Here is a 19,323-nt window from a genome sequence, read left to right on the forward strand (position 1 = left end):
GAGTGACAGCAGGCAAGACTGGCCTGGAGCGGCACTGAGGAGGAGATTTACTGAAACTGGTGCACACAGAAAGAATGGTAGCCAATCAGCTTTTAACTTACTGTATATACTCGAGTATAGGTCGACCCGAGTATAAGTCGAGGCCCTAATTTACCACAAAAAAATGGGAAAAACTTATTGACCCGAGTATAAGACGAGGGTGAGAAATGCAGCAGCTACTGTAAGTGGAAAAAGAGGGTCAACAATGCCCATCTGCAGCTGTATACCTCCCTGTGTCCTGTGCATGTATCTCTGTGTCCTGTGCATGTGTCCTGTGTATGTGTGCATGTGTCTGTGTCCTGTGTATGTGTCCATCCTACCTGTGTCCTGTGCGTGTGCTATTATTATTCGGTGGCCATTCACTGTTCAAAAGCCGCACCTCCTCCTCGTCTGTGATAGCATACCACGGACGAGGATGGGAGAATGTCCGTGATAGGCTGTACACTGACTGCTGGGAAATGGAGTTTTCTGCCTATCACAGACGAGGAGGAGGTGCAGCTTTTGAACAGTAATTGGCCGCCGAATAGTAATAGCACATGCTGGCTGCCATCTGCCCGCATGACACGCTGATCATATAGACAGACAGCGGTGACTCGAGTATAAGTCGAGGGGGGCACTTTCAGCCCAAAAAAAAGGACTGAAAATCTTGACTTATACTCGAGTATATACGGTAACCTAGAAGCTGATTAGTTATTATGCTCACCTGCACCAGATTCTGTGTGCACCAGTTTTAGTAAATCTCCCCCTGTGACTGCACACATAAATATTTTCTTTACTTACTAAAAATGTTCTTAGTCAGGAAAATGAAAACGAATGCAGCCATCACATGTAAGATAAGCTGCAATATATTACTTTTTTGATCTTGGGTTTACTCATCTTTTAATAATGAAGCCTATAAAATAGACATAAAGGATAAGGCATACTAGCCCACATGCCTATGAGCACCCAGCAGGTAAAAGATCTTCCATGAAAAGCTGGGGCACCTCATTCAAAACAGTCTGGTATTGACAGGTACCAGATATTTCTGCACCTCTGTTGTTCAGTAGGTGGGCATTGGGGAAATTATGTACAACTTATCTACACTACCATGGGGTCAGATATGTTACGACCAAGAATTAATATAATGGATTTAAAATCATTTAATTAGTAATAACAAAAACTTTTTACTTTCCCAGGTCTCCCTCATAAAAAAAAATAACTTCAAAAAGGGTTAAGTTTGAGGGACATTCAGTAGTACTGAATCAGGGGACCATGGTGGATGTCATCAGTTTAGTCAGAGCTTGTTTTACATCTTGGTTCCTCAAACTATAGATGATGGGATTTAACATTGGAATGATTAATGTATAGAACACAGACACCACCCAGTCCTGCTCCACCGAGTAGGCAGAATTTGGACGTAGATAGGTGAAGAAAACTGGACAGTAAAACATTGCTACACAGGTAAAGTGAGAGGCACAGGTAGACAGAGGCTTGATTCTTTTAGAAGAGCCAATTCTGCATAGAGCACTTAAAATACAGATATATGATGTCATTATACAAAAGAAAGAGCCCACTTCAAGAGATCCAGCAACAACAAATGCCAACATTTGATTAACAAAGGTATCTTTACATGACAATTTTAAAATAGGATTGATATCGCAAAAGAAATGATTGATTCGATTCGACTTGCAGAATGGTAACGTAAATGCACAATATGTGTGTAATAATGCATTCACCAATGCTGCTGTATATATTGAGGAGAGGAGCTGAAAACAGGTTGCCCGGTTGATAAGTCTGGCATAATACAATGGCTTACATATAGCTACATAGCGATCATAGGCCATGACGGGTAGTAACATGACTTCAGAGCCTGCAAGATCTATGAAAAGAAACATTTGTGTGGCACATCCAGTGATGGTGATTGTCTTGTTTATAGAGAAGATATTGACCATAACATTTGGCGTAATAGCTGATGAATAAAATATATCTATAAGGGATAAGTTCATTAGGAAAGTGTACATTGGTGTTTGAAGAATAGGAGTCACATAAATTACCAAAACTAACATAAAGTTTCCAAGCAGAGTCACCATGTACACTGAGAAGCAGAGTAGAAAGAGAGGCAGCTGAAGGTTCGGGTCAGAGGAGAGACCAGAGAGGATAAATTCTGTCACATGTGTACTATTCCTGAGATTCATGTTTTTCAGCTACATCAACATTTTTGGATTTGGTGTGTATTTCTTGCCTTTTAAAAAATGATTTGACTGAGGGGTTACAGGTCCTGTCTATATAAAAGAGTAAATGTAATTTATCAATAGTATAAACAATTCTTAAAGATCCAATATTACTAAAAGCAGTGCTAAATAATATTTATGGTATGTAAAAAAAAATGACATATGGTAATACTGGTTAGGTGGCCTATTTAACATACCTTAGGGGAACTTAAAGTGGATGTAAACCCTCACTTATACCCAGTGAAGTGAACAGCCTCAGATGATACACAGAGATGAAACAAATCCTCCTACATACCTTTTACATGCATATCTGCTGTCTTCATCTTTATATACTGTTTAGAAAGTTCAGATCATGTTAGGAGATTTTCTCTTCCTGGTTAGCACTGCAGTGAAGCCTGGGCATACAGCCAAGACAGCTGATTGGAGGAAAGGCACACACCCCCTCTCCTCATAGGTAGAGACTTTTAGCTCTGTTTGTTGAATCGTTCAGCTCAGTGCTAATCTATTTATAGCATCCGCCCCAACACAAAACTCAGGCTGCTTTTATCATATGTGACGGAGAACTTGTCAGCAGTTATCAGGCTGATAACAGTAGAACAGAGCAGGAGACCGCTACGGGACATAGTGCTTTGAAGAGAGATAAGAATACACTGCAGATATATGTGCCCAGCTCAAATTTCATGAATCGGGTTTACATCCACTTTAATGCTTTTTGCAGAAATTGGTATATAAAATTACTATGTACAGTATGTTTATGTATTTTCTTGCCCTAATGAAATATCTCAGCTAGTACACATAAGTACAGTTCCCACTATTCATAGCACTCAAAAATCTCAAAATCACAAATCTTTACACAAGTATAAGGGTCTTTATTTTTAGCCATGTGACTGTAACGTTCAAATTTCACTGGACTCATTGGCTGAAAATAAAAGTCACTTTTGAAGATAAGAATCGTTCTTTTGGGGAAAATAATTATTAAGCTTAGTGAATGGAGACTAAACCCTCCAGATTCCACTAATATTTCTCATCTGTGGTAATTGATTGCAGGAGAAAGCAAAAACAAATTTACACTTATTTCATTCTATAATCTATAGACATGTGCACACTGAAACATTTTGTTTCGGAATTTCATTTTCGTCCGAAAAATACATTTATTTAGTTACTCCCGAAATTCATTTTTATTTATTTCACTTTTCGTTAAAAATTGCATTTGTGCAAAAATCCAAATTAATTAAGGTTGAATCTGTCATTGAAGGCTTATGGTGTCTGTCGAATGTTTTGCTGCTTTGTCGAATCTTCGTCGTTCATGTTGAATGTATATAGTTCAAACAGAAAATGGACTGGTGATAGTGATCACTGATCAGACAGGTAACAAGATTGAGATTCTATATAGATTCTATATACCCTATCTATAATATAGAATCTATAATAATAAATCCCCCCCAACACGGGCAGCCTCTGAGGCTATCACAACATTAGCAACACTAGTATCACTATCAAGTTCACAACACTAACACAATAGCAGCAGATTATTATGAAAAAGTTAAGTTGAACTGTAGCTTGCTTCACTATTGTTCTGCTGCTGTGCTTATGCTTCATTGCTAAATAATTCAGGTTCTCTGACAAATGGACCAGCTAAGATTGACTGTCTTCTGAAATGATTCAGTGTGTGTGTCTCTCTCTGCTAGCAAATCGTAAGTGAAAGTAAGTTGGCTGTACGTGTGTACTTAGTTCTAGCTATTTTACTGCCCCTCCTCTTTGGTTACAATCAGCCAATAACATTCATCATTATCATTATTTTTATTTTACTTCCCCCACCCAATTCCAGCAGCGATCTTTTCTCTCTATGTCAAATCTTTTCTCTCTATGTCGAATCTTTTCTCTCTATGTTGAATCTTTTCTCTCTATGTAGAATAATCTTGGACTAATAGAGCTAAGGTTAGGCACATTCGACCAGAGGTTCGATAGACACAGATTGTTATTGTCAGCATCATGTCGAATCTCCTATCTATATCGAACTGTTGTAGCAACGAAAACGAAAATAAAGCATTTGTTTATGTCGGATCTTTCGTTTTTCGGATTCTGCACTTCCGTTATCGTTTGTTAAAACGATAACGAAAATACCTGAAATTGGGACGAAAATGCATTCCGACGAAAACGAATGCACATGTCTAATAATCTACAGTGTTTTCCAGTGCTGACAGTGCAGGTAGGGTAACATACAAACTTTCCTCACCATCTTTGTATCACTAAACTAGCACATTTAGACCTTTCAGATTAATAAATTGAAGATTGTTCACATCTGAATGCAAGTAATAAATACAATGTATTGCTGATATAATATGCATCTAAATTGCTAATTGTACCCCAGGCATTATATAATAGCTACTTACTTTAGCATTGTGTCACTATTTGCAATGAATGTTATACATTTTTCGCACTCACATATATACCTCACAATGCTCAGAAAGGTTCAGTTTTCCCAGTATAGCATTATCACACTGTATTTATAAAGCAACCAATTAAGATAACAGTCCGTTGAGATATTATGTTAAGCAATTATAGAGTCGCACATGGATGTAGACTAGTGACTATTATGAAATTATCTTTTGTTGTCAAAGTGTAAACCTTTACTTATTTATTTTTTTATTAAAATTAAAAAAGGGGCTTATACTTACTTCCTCTGTGCAATACCATACAGTGGACACATCAGGTGACAGAACCCATCACTACATGGCACGAGGCGCACACCTGGAGGATGTCAGGATAACAGTGCTCCCGCTCGGCCATCATTTACAATAGGATGAGTGGGAAGTGGTTAATCACCACTAGGTTTTTTATTTTTCCTAACTAAAAGAAAAAATCCAAAAAAATTTGAAAAACTATTTTTTTTCTTAGTTTCTGTTATAAAAGTTTGAAAATAAATAATCATTCTTTATAAATTTAGGCCAGAATGTATTATGCTACATTTCTTTGGTAAAAATAACCCAAATCAGTATATGTTATTTAGTCTGTGTGAAAGTTATAGAGTCTAGAAACTATGGTACATACAGTGCCTTGAAAAAGTATTCATACCCCTTAAAATTTTCAACATTTTGTCATGTTACAACCAAAAACGTAAATGTATTTTATTGGGATTTTATGTGATAGACCAACACAAAGTGGCACATAATTATGAAGTGGAAGGAAAATGATAAATGGTTTTCAACATTTTTACAATAAATATGAGAAAAGTGCGGTGTGTATTTGTATTCAGCCTCACTGAGTCAATACTTTATAGAACCACTTTTTGGGCATGTCTTTTTGGGCATGTCTCTAAGAGCTTTGCACATCTAGAGAGTGACATGTTTGCCCATTCTTTTTTGCAAAATAGCTCAAGCTCTGTCGGATTGGATGGAGAATGTCTGCGAACAGCAATTTTCAAGTCTTGCTACAGATTCTCAATTAGATTTAGGTCTGGACTTTGACTGGGACATTCTAACACATGAATTTGCTTTGATCTAAACCAATTTCATTGTAGCTCAGGCTGCATGTTTAGGGTCATTGTCCTGCTGGAAGGTATACTTCTGCACCAGTCTCAAGTCTTTTGCATACAGGTTTTCCTCTAAGATTGCCCTGTATATGGCTCCATCCATTTTCCCATCAACTCTGACCAGCTTCTCTGTCCCTGCTGAAGAAAAGCATCCCCAAAACATGGTGCTGCCACCACCGTGTTTCACAGTGGGGATGGTGTGTTCAGAGGATGTGCAGTGTTAGTTTTCCACCACACATAGCATTTTTCTTTTAGGCCAAAAAGTTCAATTTTCGTTTCATCTGACCAGAGCACCACAACCTGTTTGCAGAGCACCACAACCCCCACATGGCTTCTCGCAAACTGCAAACAGGACTTCTTATGGCCTCCTTTCAACAATGGCTTTCTTCTTGCCACTCTTCCATAAAGCCAGATTTGTGGAGAGCACGACCTATAGTTGTCCTGTGGACAGATCCTCCCACCTGTGCTGTGGATCTCTGAAGCTCCTCCAGAGTTACCATGGGCCTCTTGGCTGCTTCTCTGATTAATGCACTCCTTGCCTGTCAGTTTAGGTGGACGGCTATTTCTTGGTAGGTTTGCAGTTGTGCCATACGCTTTCCATTTTCGGATGATGGATTGAACAGTGCTCCATGAGATTTTCAAAGCTTGGGATATTTTTTGATAACCCTGCTTTCTCCACAACTTTATCCCTGACCTGTTTGGTGTGCTCCTTGGCCTTCATGATGATGTTTGTTCACTAAGGTTCTCTAACAAACCACTGAGGGCTTCACAGAACAGCTGTATTTATACTGAGATTAAATTATATGGACTCTATTTACTAATTAGGTGACTTCTGAAGGCAATTGGTTCCACTAGATTTTAGTTAGGGGTATCAGAGTAAAGGGGGCTGAATACAAATGCATGTTACGCTTTAAGATAATTAGTTGTAAAAAATGTTGAAAACCATTTATTATTTTCCTTCCACTTCACAATTATGTGCCACTTTGTGTTGGTCTGTCACATAAAATCCCAATAAAATACATTTACGTTTTTGGTTGTAACATGACAAAATGTGTAAAGTTTCAAGTGGTATGAATACTTTTTCAAGGCACTGTATATATATGAAAATTTACCATTACAGATGTACCGACTGCCTACCTCATTCCTTGAGGCCCTAAGGCCCTAAAATACACTCCAAGGTATTCAATAAAAGGCATGGTGATTTTTTAAAGGTGTTGTCATTTCAACAAGTTATTTCTTGCACTATGCATAAATTTAAGGACACAAATAACATTTGTACACATTTTAGGGGGTGTTTAGGGTAAAGCACCACAATGGAGCTGACAAAATACATTGTTAAGTGACTAGGCTAGGTGTGTATGGGCCCAGGATAGCATGCTGGGGAGGTTAGTGAAGGCAAATATGCATGAAGGACAAAAAAGGAGCATTAAAAGCTTCCAGCATGCGTGAGGACACAGAGGACATTCACAGCATATTACAATCATGGTAATTAGGGAATGATGAAATAAATCCAATAGATTAGCAAACATTAAATACATAGTATGTGATGGTAAAGGATAAAACTTACCTTAATATAGCCCTTCTGTAGGACCTGAATGATGGCAGAACAGGTCTCTAGAATAATGATCCCAGAGCCTGGGGGGAAATGCCTGCCGATAACTTGATGTCCTGCAGACTTCTCCCTGTCACCAAGTACCGCACGGTGGCGACTAGCCTTTGTTCCGGAGTAGGGATGAGCCGAACACCCCCCGTTTCGGTTCGCACCAGAACCTGCAAACGGACTGAAAGTTTGCGCAAACTTTAGAACCCCGTTAAAGTCTTTGGGACTCGAATGTTCGAAATAAAAAGTGCTAATTTTAAAGGCTAATATGCAAGTTATTGTCCTAAAAAGGGCTTGAGGACCCAGGTCCTGCCCCAGGGGACATGTATCAATGCAAAAAAAAGTTTTAAAAACTGCCGTTTTTTCGGGAGCAGTGATTTTAATGATGCTTAAAGTGAAAAAAAAAATGAAATATTCCTTTAAATATCGTACCTGGGGGGTGTCTATGGTATGCCTGTAAAATGACATTTGTAAAGGAATATAAGTCATTTAAAACTGCTTGCGGCTTTAATGTAATGTCGGATCCCGGCAATATGGATGAAAATCAGTGAGACAAATGGCATGGGTACCCCCCCCCAATCCATTACCAGGCCCTTTGGGTCTTGTATGGATATTAAGGGGAACCCCGCACCCAAATTAAAAAAAGGAAAGGCGTGGGGCCCCCAGGCCCTATATACTCTGAACAGCAGTATACAGGCGGTGAAAACAAGACAGGGACTGTAGGTTTGTTGTCTATATTTAAGCTTTTTGGAAAATATACAGAAGGGTTATCAACCCTGTAACATTTGTTTTGCTGTCTGCGCACCTCTTCAGAAGATTTCACCTCACTTTCTGTCCCAATGACAAATGTTTTTTGAAAATTTGGGGTTTTTAGTGAAACAAGGATTGGTGATAAAGCATCAGTGGAGAGGAAACTCTTACAGGAGAGAATTTCCCTTCCTAGGGGTAGATTTCATCTCACTTCCTGTTGTCTCCTTCTGTTTGCAAGTAGGAGTGGTTTGTAAGTTGGATGTTTGAAAGTAGGGGCCTGCCCTATATACTCTGCAGAAATTGGGGCCTTAGGTGTTGGTGTTGCCACAACAATGTAAGCCCTCACAGTTACTCTTGGTGGGCTCAGGAATGGGCCCTGCTGTGAAATATTAGATCAAGAATTGTAATTACATGCCATTGTTGAACAGTGGTAGAAAAATTGGGCCTTTCGTGGTGGTGGTGGTGGTGCTGGTGCCACAACACTGTAAGTCCTCACAGTTACTCTTGGTGGGCGCGGGAACGGGCCCTGCTGTGAAATATTATATCAAGAATTGTAATTACATGCACCTGTTGAACAGGGGCAGAAAAATTGGACTTTTGGTGGTGGTGGTGTTGCCACAACACTGTAAGCCCTCACAGTTACTCTTGGTGGGAGCAGGAATGGGCCCTGCTGTGAAATATTAGATCAAGAATTGTAATTACATGTCCCTGTTGAACAGGGGCTGAAAAATTGGGCCTTGGGCACTGGTGCTGGTGCCACAACACTAAAACCCCTCACAGATACTCTAGTTGGAGCGCAGGAATGAGCCCTGCTGCAAAGTATTGCATCAAAAATTGTAATTATACGCCCTTGTTAAACAGGGGCAGAAAAATTGGGCCTTGGGCACTGGTGCTGGTGCCACAACACTGCAACCCCTCACAGATACTATAGTTGGAGCGCAGGAATGAGCTCTGCTGCAAAGTATTGCATCAAAAATTGTAATTACATGCCCCTGTTAAACAGGGGCAGAAAAATTGGGCCGTAGCCACTGGTGGCGGTGTCCAGAACCAAAAATGTTCTTAAAAGCTATCAGCATGAAAATTGAGGAGGAAGAGGATTATCACTCAGCATAACAGGATAGTCACGCAGGATAGTCACTCAGCATCAGCATAGACAGTCTTGTCTAAGTCTATGACAATCTCATATTAAAAAAAAAATATTTGGTTACATCAGCATCAGGTGCTTGGTAGCTGGTGATCCAAGACTGATTCATTTTTATGAAGGTCAGCCGATCGACCGATTCGGTGGACAGGCACCCCCTGTGATCGGTTACAAAGCCTCCAGCAGCACTGAATGTGTGTTCTGAAAGAACGCTGGATGCAGGACAGGCCAGTAGCTCAATTGCATACTGTGCAAGCTCTGGCCAGTGATCCATCCTCAAGACCCAGTAACCCAGAGGATTTTTGGTGGGAAAGGTGTCCAAGTCTGACCTTGCCCCTAGTCTGTCCAAGTCTGACCTTGCCCTTCCTGCACCTTGTGAATCAGACGCTGGCGATGGTTGCTGGAACCGATCATACCTTGGGGCTACGGACTAAAAAATTGTCTAAACGCATCGGTCAGACGGCCACCTTCTCCACCGCTCCTTCTGTGACTGACCGAAGCCTCAGCAACACGTTGTCCAGGAGGACCAGGAAGTTGTAAGCTCTCAGGCTCTGGAAACACGCCGCACAAACCTTTCTGCAAGGCCTCCAGAAGATGTTTCATCCTCTGCTCTCTCTGCGACCGCAAGATAAGGTCCACAACCTTACCCTTGTAACGTGGATCAAGGAGCGCTGCCAGCCAGTAATGATCCCCTCCCCTTGATACCACGAATACAAGGATCCTTTCGCAGGCTTTGCAGGATCAGGGAGGCCATGCAGCGTAGGGTTGCTGAGGCATTCGGTCCAGAGTCTTCTGGATGACATGATCCGCAGCCACCTCCTCCCAGCCAAGTACAAGTCCATGGGTTTTTTCATACTGTAAATGATCCCTTGAAGACATGGAGGTTCCTCCTCCATGATGACACAATCCTCCTCCTCTTCCTGTGTGATCGGCAGGAACACTGTCTGGATAAAGGGGGCCTTGAGAGGTAAGGAAGTCCTCCTCTTCCTCCCTTTGTTCTGCCTCAAGTGCCCTGTCCATTTTTTTACGCAGCGTGTGCTCCAACAGGTTGACAAGAGGGACAGTGTCACTGATGCATGCACTGTCACTGCTCACCATCCTCGTGGCCTCTTCAAATGGTGACAGGACAGTGCATGCATCCCTGATCATAGCCCACTGGCATGGGGAAAAAAACCAAGCTCCCTTGACCCTGTCCTGGTGCCATAGTCGCATAGGTACTCATTGTTGGCCCTCTGCTGCGTGTGCAGCCACTGCAGCATGGCCAACGCTGAGTTCCACCTGGTGGGCATGTCACAGATTGGGCAGGTTAAATTCCTTTTGGAGGTCAGCCAGCCAAGCACTGGCATTATATGACCTGCGGAAATGCACACAGACTTTCCTGGCCTGCCTCAGGACATCCTGTAAGCCCGGGTACCTGCCCAAGAACCGCTTCCCCACCAAGTTAAGGACGTGAGCCAAACAGGGCACATGGGTCAGTTGTCCCTGTCGGAGGGCGGAGAGGAGGTTGGTGCCATTGTCGCATAGCCATTCCTGGCTTAAGCTGGCGTGGCGTCAACCACCTCTGAACCTGCCCCTGCAGAACTAACAGAATCTCTGCCCCAGTGTGGCTCCTGTCCCCCAAGCACACCAGCTCAAGCACCGCATGGCATCCTTTTGCCTGCGTGCTTGTGTAGCCCTTTGAACGCCTACAGAGCACCGCTGCTTCTGAGGACAAATCAGCACAGGAAGAGGCCAAGGAGGAAGAAGAAGAGGAGGGGGTGGAGGGGAGAGGTGTGGCAGAATCACCACTAGTAGAGTTTTGGAGGTGTGGTGGCGGAACAACCTCCAACACTACTGCACCCTGTCCTGCATCCTTCCCAGCTGCCAGAAGAGTCACCCAGTGCGCAGTGAAAGATAGGTAACATCCCTGTCCATGCCTGCTGCACAATGAGTCAGCGGTAATATGCACCTTACCGCTGACCGCCCTGTCCAGTGAGGCCAAGACATTGCCTTCAGAAAAAAACAAAATAACTTTGCGCTTACTCAGTTGTGCAAGCAGCTAACACTGCAAACTGAAATTTTGCTGTAGACTATAAATATAAAAAAGTGTAGCGCTAAAAATTATACATAAAGTGAATAACAAAATAATTTTCTAATATTTGTAAATGTCCATCATATACATTTATATAAAGTGAATAACAAAATAATTTTCTAATATTTGTAAATGTCCATCATACGCATTAGTGAATCATAGTCCATCATTCTGTGGAACCATTGTGGTCACCATGTGTATAAACAACTAATTAGTGACAATACCATCACCAAAAATGAATGGAGGTGTACCAGAAAGTTTGAACCCAAAATAGCATATATCCCAAAGGAGGACTCCACTGCTGCCATTTTTTTATACACAAGTGCTTTTTTACTTCAGAAATGTAAGTGTTTCTCTTTTAATAAAATTCATGTTGTTTAAGGTATTACACTATATGGCCCCTTCTTTATCCTATATGGGTTATGTTCGGGGACGTTTAAACATCTATATGGAGAAGACACTCCTGTGAAGACCCTTAGGACCTCATCTCCTGTTCGCCATCAGGGCTTCCCCTCCATTGTCGGTGGGCAATATAAGCTTGTTTGACCCATACAGCATATGCTTTTTGGGTCCCAACTTTCCGGTAAGCCTCCATTCACTTGGGTGGTGGTATCTGCACAATCCTTGGTTTATATATATTACACTCTTGAGAAGGCTTCCGCGACTATATTTTCGGCTGATCATCACAGTATCCCCACTCTTGCTGGTGGGCAATTAAGGCTTGTTTGACCCATATAGCATATGCTATTTTGGGTTCAAACTTTCTGGTACGCCTCCATTCATTTTTGGTGATGGTATTGTCACTAATTAGTTGTTTATACACATGGTGACCACAATGGTTCCACAGAATGATGGACTATGATTCACTAATGCATATGATGGACATTTACAAATATTAGAAAATTGTTTTGTTATTCACTTTATATAAATGTATATGATGGACATTTACCAATATTAGAAAATTATTTTGTTATTCACTTTATGCATAATTTTTAGCGCTACACTTTTTTATATTCAAGACATTGCCTTCCACATGCCGGTAGAGAGCCGGAATCGCCTTCCGTGAGAAAAAGTGGCGTTTGGGAACCTGCCACTGAGGAACCCCACATTCCACAAACTAACGGAAGGGGGCAGAGTCTACCAACTGAAAAGGCAGCAGTTGAAGTGCTAGCAATTTAGCCAAGCTAGCATTCAACCTCTGGGTATGTGGATGGCTGGGAGCGAACTTCTTTCGGTGGTGCAGCAGCTGGGGCAGGGAAATTTGCCTGGTACAATCTGACGTCAGTGTACCAATAGCAGATTGCCCACAAGTACTTGGCTGTGACACACCTAATTCTACACCTTCATTCTTCTCAGTGTAGGTTTCAGAGAGGACTGAAGGTATAGTGGGGTAGGACATGTCAGAAGGAGGGGGTTTGGGACTTTATATGAAACAAAACACTTGGGTGGATTAAATCAATCAATATAGTAAAAAATTATTATTTTAATGGCAGCATAGAAGGAGACAGTACAGTGGATGACATTAATAGTAAAACAATATATAATAAGTCCAATTAAAGGGCATGATAAAATCATAGCACAATACAATTCATGGTACAGTAGCATAGTTGCATATTAATAATGAACCATCAGTACACTCCAACGTAGCTATGCACTATTAGCCAAAAAATATTAGATTGATGATTTAAACAATTCAAACCCATAGTGGAATCATGGTTAATCTGGCATAACAACCAATAGTAAAAAGCTCGACGCGTTTCGTGGATCGTTTCCACTCATCAGGAGCAGCTATATATATGGGGTACCTACGATAGACAATAAATAAATAATCAATGGTAGTTGATTATAATAGGAAGAGAGGGAGCATATGTAATGGTCCTAACAACTCTTACCTAAGGGTTACATGAAGGTAATAAATGATGTTGAAGGTATATGGTAGAAGGCATATGGAGGTGAGAGATCATCCCCCCGGGAGCTGAGGTAACGCACAAGACCGGCGGCAGGCCAAGTGGGAGGGTAGCACGTGTAGGATAGGGTTCACCTTCCCAGAACTGGTGTAGTGGGGGTGAGCCCAGAAAAATGATGAGAAAAGACAGAAACAAAATAATGATTGAAGTGATATTGTTGGGATCTAGCGTAGAACAGGGCTAGATCGTGAAAGAAATGAAGAAGAAAAGTTGGATAAGTGAGGACCTGGGATAAACCCAAGATAGAACCCAGAAAGTGGAGGTGAAAAAAGGGGGAGAATTAATATAGTGACACCAAGGTGAACTACCAAAAGTACCAACAGTTGGGGTGAGATACTGGGAATAGGAAATTACCTGAAACTACATAGAATTGTGTAGTGAAGGAGTGACATAGGTGATGAAACCACAATGGAGTGAAGACAAGTGAGGATTGCCAGGAGGGATGGTGGTGAAGGCGGCCTGCAACACTGTCGAATGAGTCCACCAACGTCACGCTGAAGAGTGCGCAGCTGAGGGGGAAGAGAGCAGCCACGTCCGAGCGACTGGCGCTCATATGTAGGCGCCCGGCATCCCACGCTGTGCGTAGTTGGACAGAGCAAACACGTGGGCGTACGGCGTCACTAATAACGCCGGACGTCAAACGTGTGGGCGTGGCGCCGACGCACAGTGGGAGCGAGCCGCCAACCCCATGATCAATCGGCCAGGGGATTGGAGGATAGCCCCGGTGTGCATCGCAGCTCCCGGAAATGGACGGGGTCCCACCCCCCTAAGTGTATTGGTCCCAATAAAAAATTAGAAAATATACATATAGAGGTGACCACAGGAATATTGCCAATATAGCATAACCTAAACTGGCTGCATGGAATGATATAACAACAGTAAACCAAGGGGTAAGGTAAAGTAGATAAGTGTGTTGTTTCCATCCCTGTTATACTTGAAAATGAAATAAAATCGAAGTGGGACTTTATATGAGCCGTGACCATCCAGTACACAGGACTCCATCCCTAATTATTACATGTCAGAAGGAGGGGGTTTGGGACTTTATATGAAACAAAACACTTGGGTGGATTAAATCAATCAATATAGTAAAAAATTATTATTTTAATGGCAGCATAGAAGGAGACAGTACAGTGGATGACATTAATAGTAAAACAATATATAATAAGTCCAATAAAAGGGCATGATAAAATCATAGCACAATACAATTCATGGTACAGTAGCATAGTTGCATATTAATAATGAACCATCAGTACACTCCAACGTAGCTATGCACTATTAGCCAAAAAATATTAGATTGATGATTTAAACAATTCAAACCCATAGTGGAATCATGGTTAATCTGGCATAACAACCAATAGTAAAAATCTTGACGCGTTTCGTGGATCGTTTCCACTCATCAGGAGCAGCTATATATATGGGGTACCTACGATAGACAATAAATAAATAATCAATGGTAGTTGATTATAATAGGAAGAGAGGGAGCATATGTAATGGTCCTAACAACTCTTACCTAAGGGTTACATGAAGGTAATAAATGATGTTTAAGGTATATGGTAGAAGGCATATGGAGGTGAGAGATCATCCCCCCGGGAGCTGAGGTAACGCACAAGACCGGCGGCAGGCCAAGTGGGAGGGTAGCACGTGTAGGATATCGTAGGTACCCCATATATATAGCTGCTCCTGATGAGTGGAAACGATCCACGAAACGCGTCAAGCTTTTTACTATTGGTTGTTATGCCAGATTAACCATGATTCCACTATGGGTTTGAATTGTTTAAATCATCAATCTAATATTTTTTGGCTAATAGTGCATAGATACGTTGGAGTGTACTGATGGTTCATTATTAATATGCAACTATGCTACTGTACCATGAATTGTATTGTGCTATGATTTTATCATGCCCTTTTATTGGACTTATTATATATTGTTTTACTATTAATGTCATCCACTGTACTGTCTCCTTCTATGCTGCCATTAAAATAATAATTTTTTACTATATTGATTGATTTAATCCACCCAAGTGTTTTGTTTCATATAAAGTCCCAAACCCCCTCCTTCTGACATGTAATAATTAGGGATGGAGTCCTGTGTACTGGATGGTCACGGCTCATATAAAGTCCCACTTCGATTTTATTTCATTTTCATAGTGGGGTAGGAGATCCCAGCTGATGAGGAGCAAGGAGAGGTCCGCTTTGTTCTTTGGTGTGGGTCTTTTAGGTACGCTTGCCAACTAACTGCATGGCAGGTCGACATATGTCTGTCAAGCATGTGGTGCCCAAGAGGGATACGCTTGAGACATATGTTGCAAATAGCAGCGGTGCGATCTGATGCACTCATCTCAAAAAAGGCCCACACCAAAGAACTTTTGGAATTACGCGCAGAGACAGCAGCGCCCTGCACATGCGGAGCTCTGCGGTGTGATGCAGTCGATGTGCTGCCCTTAAGCTGGCCTCTGGAGGGCATCCTGCCTCGTTGGAGATGTGCCTCCTCCTCTGCCTCCTCCTCCTCTCTCCTATCAGGCACCCACGTGGAGTCGGTGACTTCCTCATCATCCTCTCCCTCTTCATCAGTGCAGCAAAGCTGGCAGTATGCTGCAGCTGGGGGAACATGACTGCCAGATTGCTGTCCTTCTTGGGCACCCTCTCTCTCTCTGGGCTCACGTTACTGCCTTCCTCTAGCTGGGTACCATCATCGGAGCCTTCAAAGCGCTGGGCATCCTCCTGGAGCATTTACCCAACACTGTGGTCAAACAGTTCGGGGGACTCCTCAGGAGAACATGGTGGGGCTAGGGAAGGAGTGACTGATGCCAGTGAGCCGAGGGAAGAGGCCGCGTTGGCAGCTGCTTTGCCAGACAAAGTACCCTGAGCCTGGGTGAGAGAGGATGAGGAGGATGAGGACGGCTTGGTCATCCACTCTACCAAGTCTTCGGCATGTTGCGGATCAACAAGGCCAGCTGCCGAAAAAAAGGACAAGCATGTCCCACGGCCACGTGCTGATAAGGATGCACTGTGTCCACGACCAGCACTGTTGCCTCTAGACACAGAGCCTGCTTGTCCTCTTTTATTGGCTTGTGACTGTCTGCCTCTCCTTGTTGGCCTTCCAGACATACTAATGGCCTGCAGTGAGATGTAGCTGCACAAAGCTGGGATGTATATATATATACTGATTATACTGCAGCTAGCAGAATCAACTGCCTGCCTGTAGTATTATTAGTATGAGAACACCAGCAATTGTCTTCAGGTAGCTTTAGGTGCACACTATGCAGAGGACACAGTACACTAACTGTAAATACTGCAGCTGCCTGCCTGGCTTTGGCCAATTACGGCTCTCTGTACAGACAGCGCTGTGATTGGCCAAGCATGCGGGTCATGGTGCATGCTTGGCCAATCATCAGCCAGCAATGCACTGCGATGCCGCACCACTCGAATTTGGCGCGAACGGCCCGTAACGTTCGCTATCCGACGAACTATCAAACAGGCGATGTTCGAGTCGAACATGGGTTTGACTCGAACTCGAAGCGCATCCCTATTCCAGAGTGATGGCTTGCCGCATGCAGGTGTCCTGCTTGGTAATATAGGGGGACAGCAAAGCCAACAGACAGTGAAAAACGGGGTCCGTCATCCGGAGATAATTCCTGAAATCATCAGGATTATTCTCCTGGATCTCATGCAACAAAGGCATGTGCGAGAATTGGTCACGCTGGAGCAACCAATTCTTGGTCCATGAACTTCTCCTCCCCCTGTTCATGGACTGAGCTTGGGTCAAAGTAAGAACCCCAACACCAAGCCCCTGCATAGCATGAACTCTATGATGAGTACATAACCGCAACATGGCTTCAAAACGGTCGCTGGTCAGAACAAACTAACGCACTGAAAATCAGAAAGGCCTGAGAAGAGCGAGCTGAGAAACGAGTAGACACGAACGCACTGAAAAAACAGATGCAAACTGACTACACGCACTGAAAAACAAATACAAACCCACAAGCACAAACTGAAGAGCAGTAACAAACTGAAAAGCACGAGGCTGAATAGCGCGAATCGTCTCTCACCAAACTTCTGCTAACACAAGATTAGCAGAAGGAGCCCAAAGGGTGGGGCACTGGCTATTGAACTTCCTTTTTCTAGTCCCGTCGTACGTGTTGTACGTCAGCGCGTTCTTGCCGATCGGAATTTCCGAAAACATATGTGCGACCGTGTGTATGCAAGACAAGTTTCAGCCAACATCCGTCGGAAATAAATCCACGGTTTGGTTGTCGGAAATTCCAATTGTGTGTACCTGGCATTAGCATTACACTCCAAAATACATTCAGCTTCTCCTTTCAAGTATGGCCATTCCACATGTGTGAGACTTCTTCACAGCCCAGCCACATAGATGGAGCCTAGCCCAACATCCACATCGGGTGTTCCAGGGGCATAAATTTCACATATAATTTCTTAATTACTTATCATAGTTTTGGAGGCCCTCGAGCACCAGGATAGTAGAAACATCCACAAAAATGACCACATTTTGAAAGCAAACACCCCATCATATTTTTTAAGAGGCATAATGAGTTTTTTGAAAATGTAATTTTTTTGTCACAAGTTTTTGGAAAATGTGGAAAGAAAATGAAACAATCTATAAGTTAGAATCTTAGAGTCTTAGAATTATGCCCCAAAATAATTCTGCTACTCCTTCTAAGTATGGGGATACCACATGTGTAAGAGTATGTATGTACCCAACATTGCAACCTGTGTAACACAAAAATCAACTGACACAGTATAGGAAACAATGCATTGTATTGGTCGCCTTTGTACGACTGGTCAATGAATATTGCATAGTGTAGCTTTACCTACAGCAGTGGCTGTTCTTAAAAGCCAAGAAAGCCTAGCCTACTGGTACGTGGCTGCCTCCATAACATAATGCTTTGGTCACTGTCTGGGAAGTACAGGGGGTGTCCACAGAGGATGAGTTGGCTGGTGTCTTGCAGGAGCATAGCCAGAGTAATGTGCAGATGCGTCAGTACTTGGGCCAAGCAGAGATGTGTTCAGCAAACAGGCAAAGCATTGGTCCAGGCAGCAGGCAGAGATGTGGTCAGAAACAGCCAAACGAGTCATCCAGGCAGCAGGCAGAAACATGGTCAGCACAGCCAAAGAATTGGTCCAGGCAGCAGGCAGGAACATGGTCCAAAAACAGGCCTGGGTCAGTAAAGGGAGCAGGCTGACATCCAGGCAGTAGGCAGGAACATGGTCCATAAACAGTCCAGGGTCAGTATAGGCAGTAAGCAGAAACATGGTCATCAAATAGCCAATGTATTGATCCAGGCAGCAAGCAGGAACATAGTCCATAAACAGGCCAGAGTCAGTACAGGCAGCAGGCAGGGGCACGATCAATAAACAGGCCAAGGTCAATTCAGGTGGCAGGCAAGGTCGATAAACAGGCCAGAGTCAGATGTGGTCAGCAACTATCCAAAGGATTGGTCCAGGCGGTAGGCAGAAACATCAGGCTTAGGGTCTTGGTCAGGTAAGACCTGGACACATGCTTCTTCCCACCCAAAGCTCTTTGAAGACTCCAGACCTTCATCTGGGAAGTACAAAACCTGGAGAAAACCAAAAGTTTTTTTCCACTCATAGATACTACTCTGGAGCCCCTCACATATGTGAGACCCCCGTGTTTTTTTAAATCCCACTACTACTATGGCACAAAAAAAGATAAGCCCAGGCGGTAGGCCAAAAAAATGGTTGATTAGCAGGCCAAGGTCATTTCAGGTGAAAGTCAGAAATTTGGTTGATTAAACAGGCCAGGGTCAACAGGCAAATGGTCAGCACAGAGAACATTAGATATGGGGACATGGTAGGTCATCAGAAATACGTTCACCATAGTCCACTAACATGGCAGTGAAATATGTTAATGACGGAAGCAGTCTCCTTTGCATAGGCCTGGTTGGGAGGGACATTGGGGACAATAGTAACAGGTGTCACATCTTACTCCACCTCTGGTGCAAAACCAACTTTTGTGTGTTTTTTGTCCTGTTTC

At 42.8% G+C, this 19,323-nt stretch overlaps 1 protein-coding gene across 1 annotated transcript; it reads right to left on the bottom strand.

Moving 5' to 3' along the window:
- Positions 1-1,280: 1,280 nt before the first annotated feature.
- Positions 1,281-2,216, bottom strand: LOC141134458 (olfactory receptor 5AP2-like). The gene has a single exon (XM_073623993.1). It carries the CDS (start codon positions 2,211-2,213, stop codon positions 1,281-1,283), a length of 933 nt encoding a protein of 310 aa, XP_073480094.1. The 5' UTR covers positions 2,214-2,216.
- Positions 2,217-19,323: the final 17,107 nt, after the last annotated feature.

This window comes from Aquarana catesbeiana, linkage group LG03, assembly GCF_042186555.1.
Source record: "Aquarana catesbeiana isolate 2022-GZ linkage group LG03, ASM4218655v1, whole genome shotgun sequence".
NCBI lineage: Eukaryota > Metazoa > Chordata > Amphibia > Anura > Ranidae > Aquarana > Aquarana catesbeiana.

Coding starts and splice junctions, on each gene's coding strand:
- LOC141134458 (XM_073623993.1), bottom strand. CDS start 2,213: ATGAATCTCAGGAATAGTACACATGTGACAGAATTTATCCTCTCTGGT.